The following is a 682-nucleotide window of genomic DNA, read 5'->3' as shown; positions in this document are numbered from 1 at the left end:
TTTAAGTGTATATATACATGCTTTGTCATACATACACCTGGTACTCTGTTTTATTCTGTATTTAGCTATGCGACTGTGGTCGTTTGTCTTTGCATGTCCTGATATACCTTGGTTTTTTTCGTATACCGCTGGAACCATTCTATGACTGCGTTTGCCATTCACTCAGCGCTAACCGTAGTACATCGCTGGGATAAACGTCTGTAACGAAAAGCTTCAATACTTGCTCTTTCAGGTTTGCAAAATTCTTCAACGCAGTGACGTCACTCACACTTGCCGGGTTCTTCACGGGTGAAGACAAGTTTTCGCTGGCTGCCGTTAAGATTCTGGAACAGTTTTTTGAAACGAAATACAAGCCCAAGGATTTGGTGCTTGCCATGTATGGGGACGAGAAAAATGTGGAGGATCTGCACACCTATGAGACTTTTGTACTGGGTGCTATAGGTAAGTGTATAGGAGATTATCATGGACTATGACTTCGTATATCCTGTGCATTCTATTATTAGTTAGAGAATAATGTGTGCAGGTTGAATTGTCACGGGTCGGGTAATGTTCTATGTAGTCCACTTACAACAAAATACAATTGTGTTCCGCAGAGTTTAAGGACTGGTACTACGTGCTAGATATGGTCAGACTACTGCACAGAGATGGATTCCTACCGCTGAGACTCTACCGCATCATCCAG

At 42.4% G+C, this 682-nt stretch overlaps 1 protein-coding gene across 1 annotated transcript; it reads left to right on the top strand.

Annotated features, from left to right (window-relative positions):
- Nucleotides 1–232: 232 nt before the first annotated feature.
- On the top strand, nucleotides 233–441 carry SARC_17857 (hypothetical protein; the record flags this gene model as incomplete). Its single annotated transcript, XM_014288057.1, has 1 exon — nucleotides 233–441. A coding segment is annotated over one exon (209 nt), but the record flags the coding sequence as incomplete, so codon positions are not given.
- Between the last annotated feature and the right edge of the window lie 241 nt (nucleotides 442–682).

This window comes from Sphaeroforma arctica (genome assembly GCF_001186125.1).
Source record: "Sphaeroforma arctica JP610 unplaced genomic scaffold supercont1.12443, whole genome shotgun sequence".
Taxonomy (NCBI): domain Eukaryota; class Ichthyosporea; order Ichthyophonida; genus Sphaeroforma; species Sphaeroforma arctica.
This window is presented reverse-complemented; position numbering and strand designations above follow the sequence as displayed.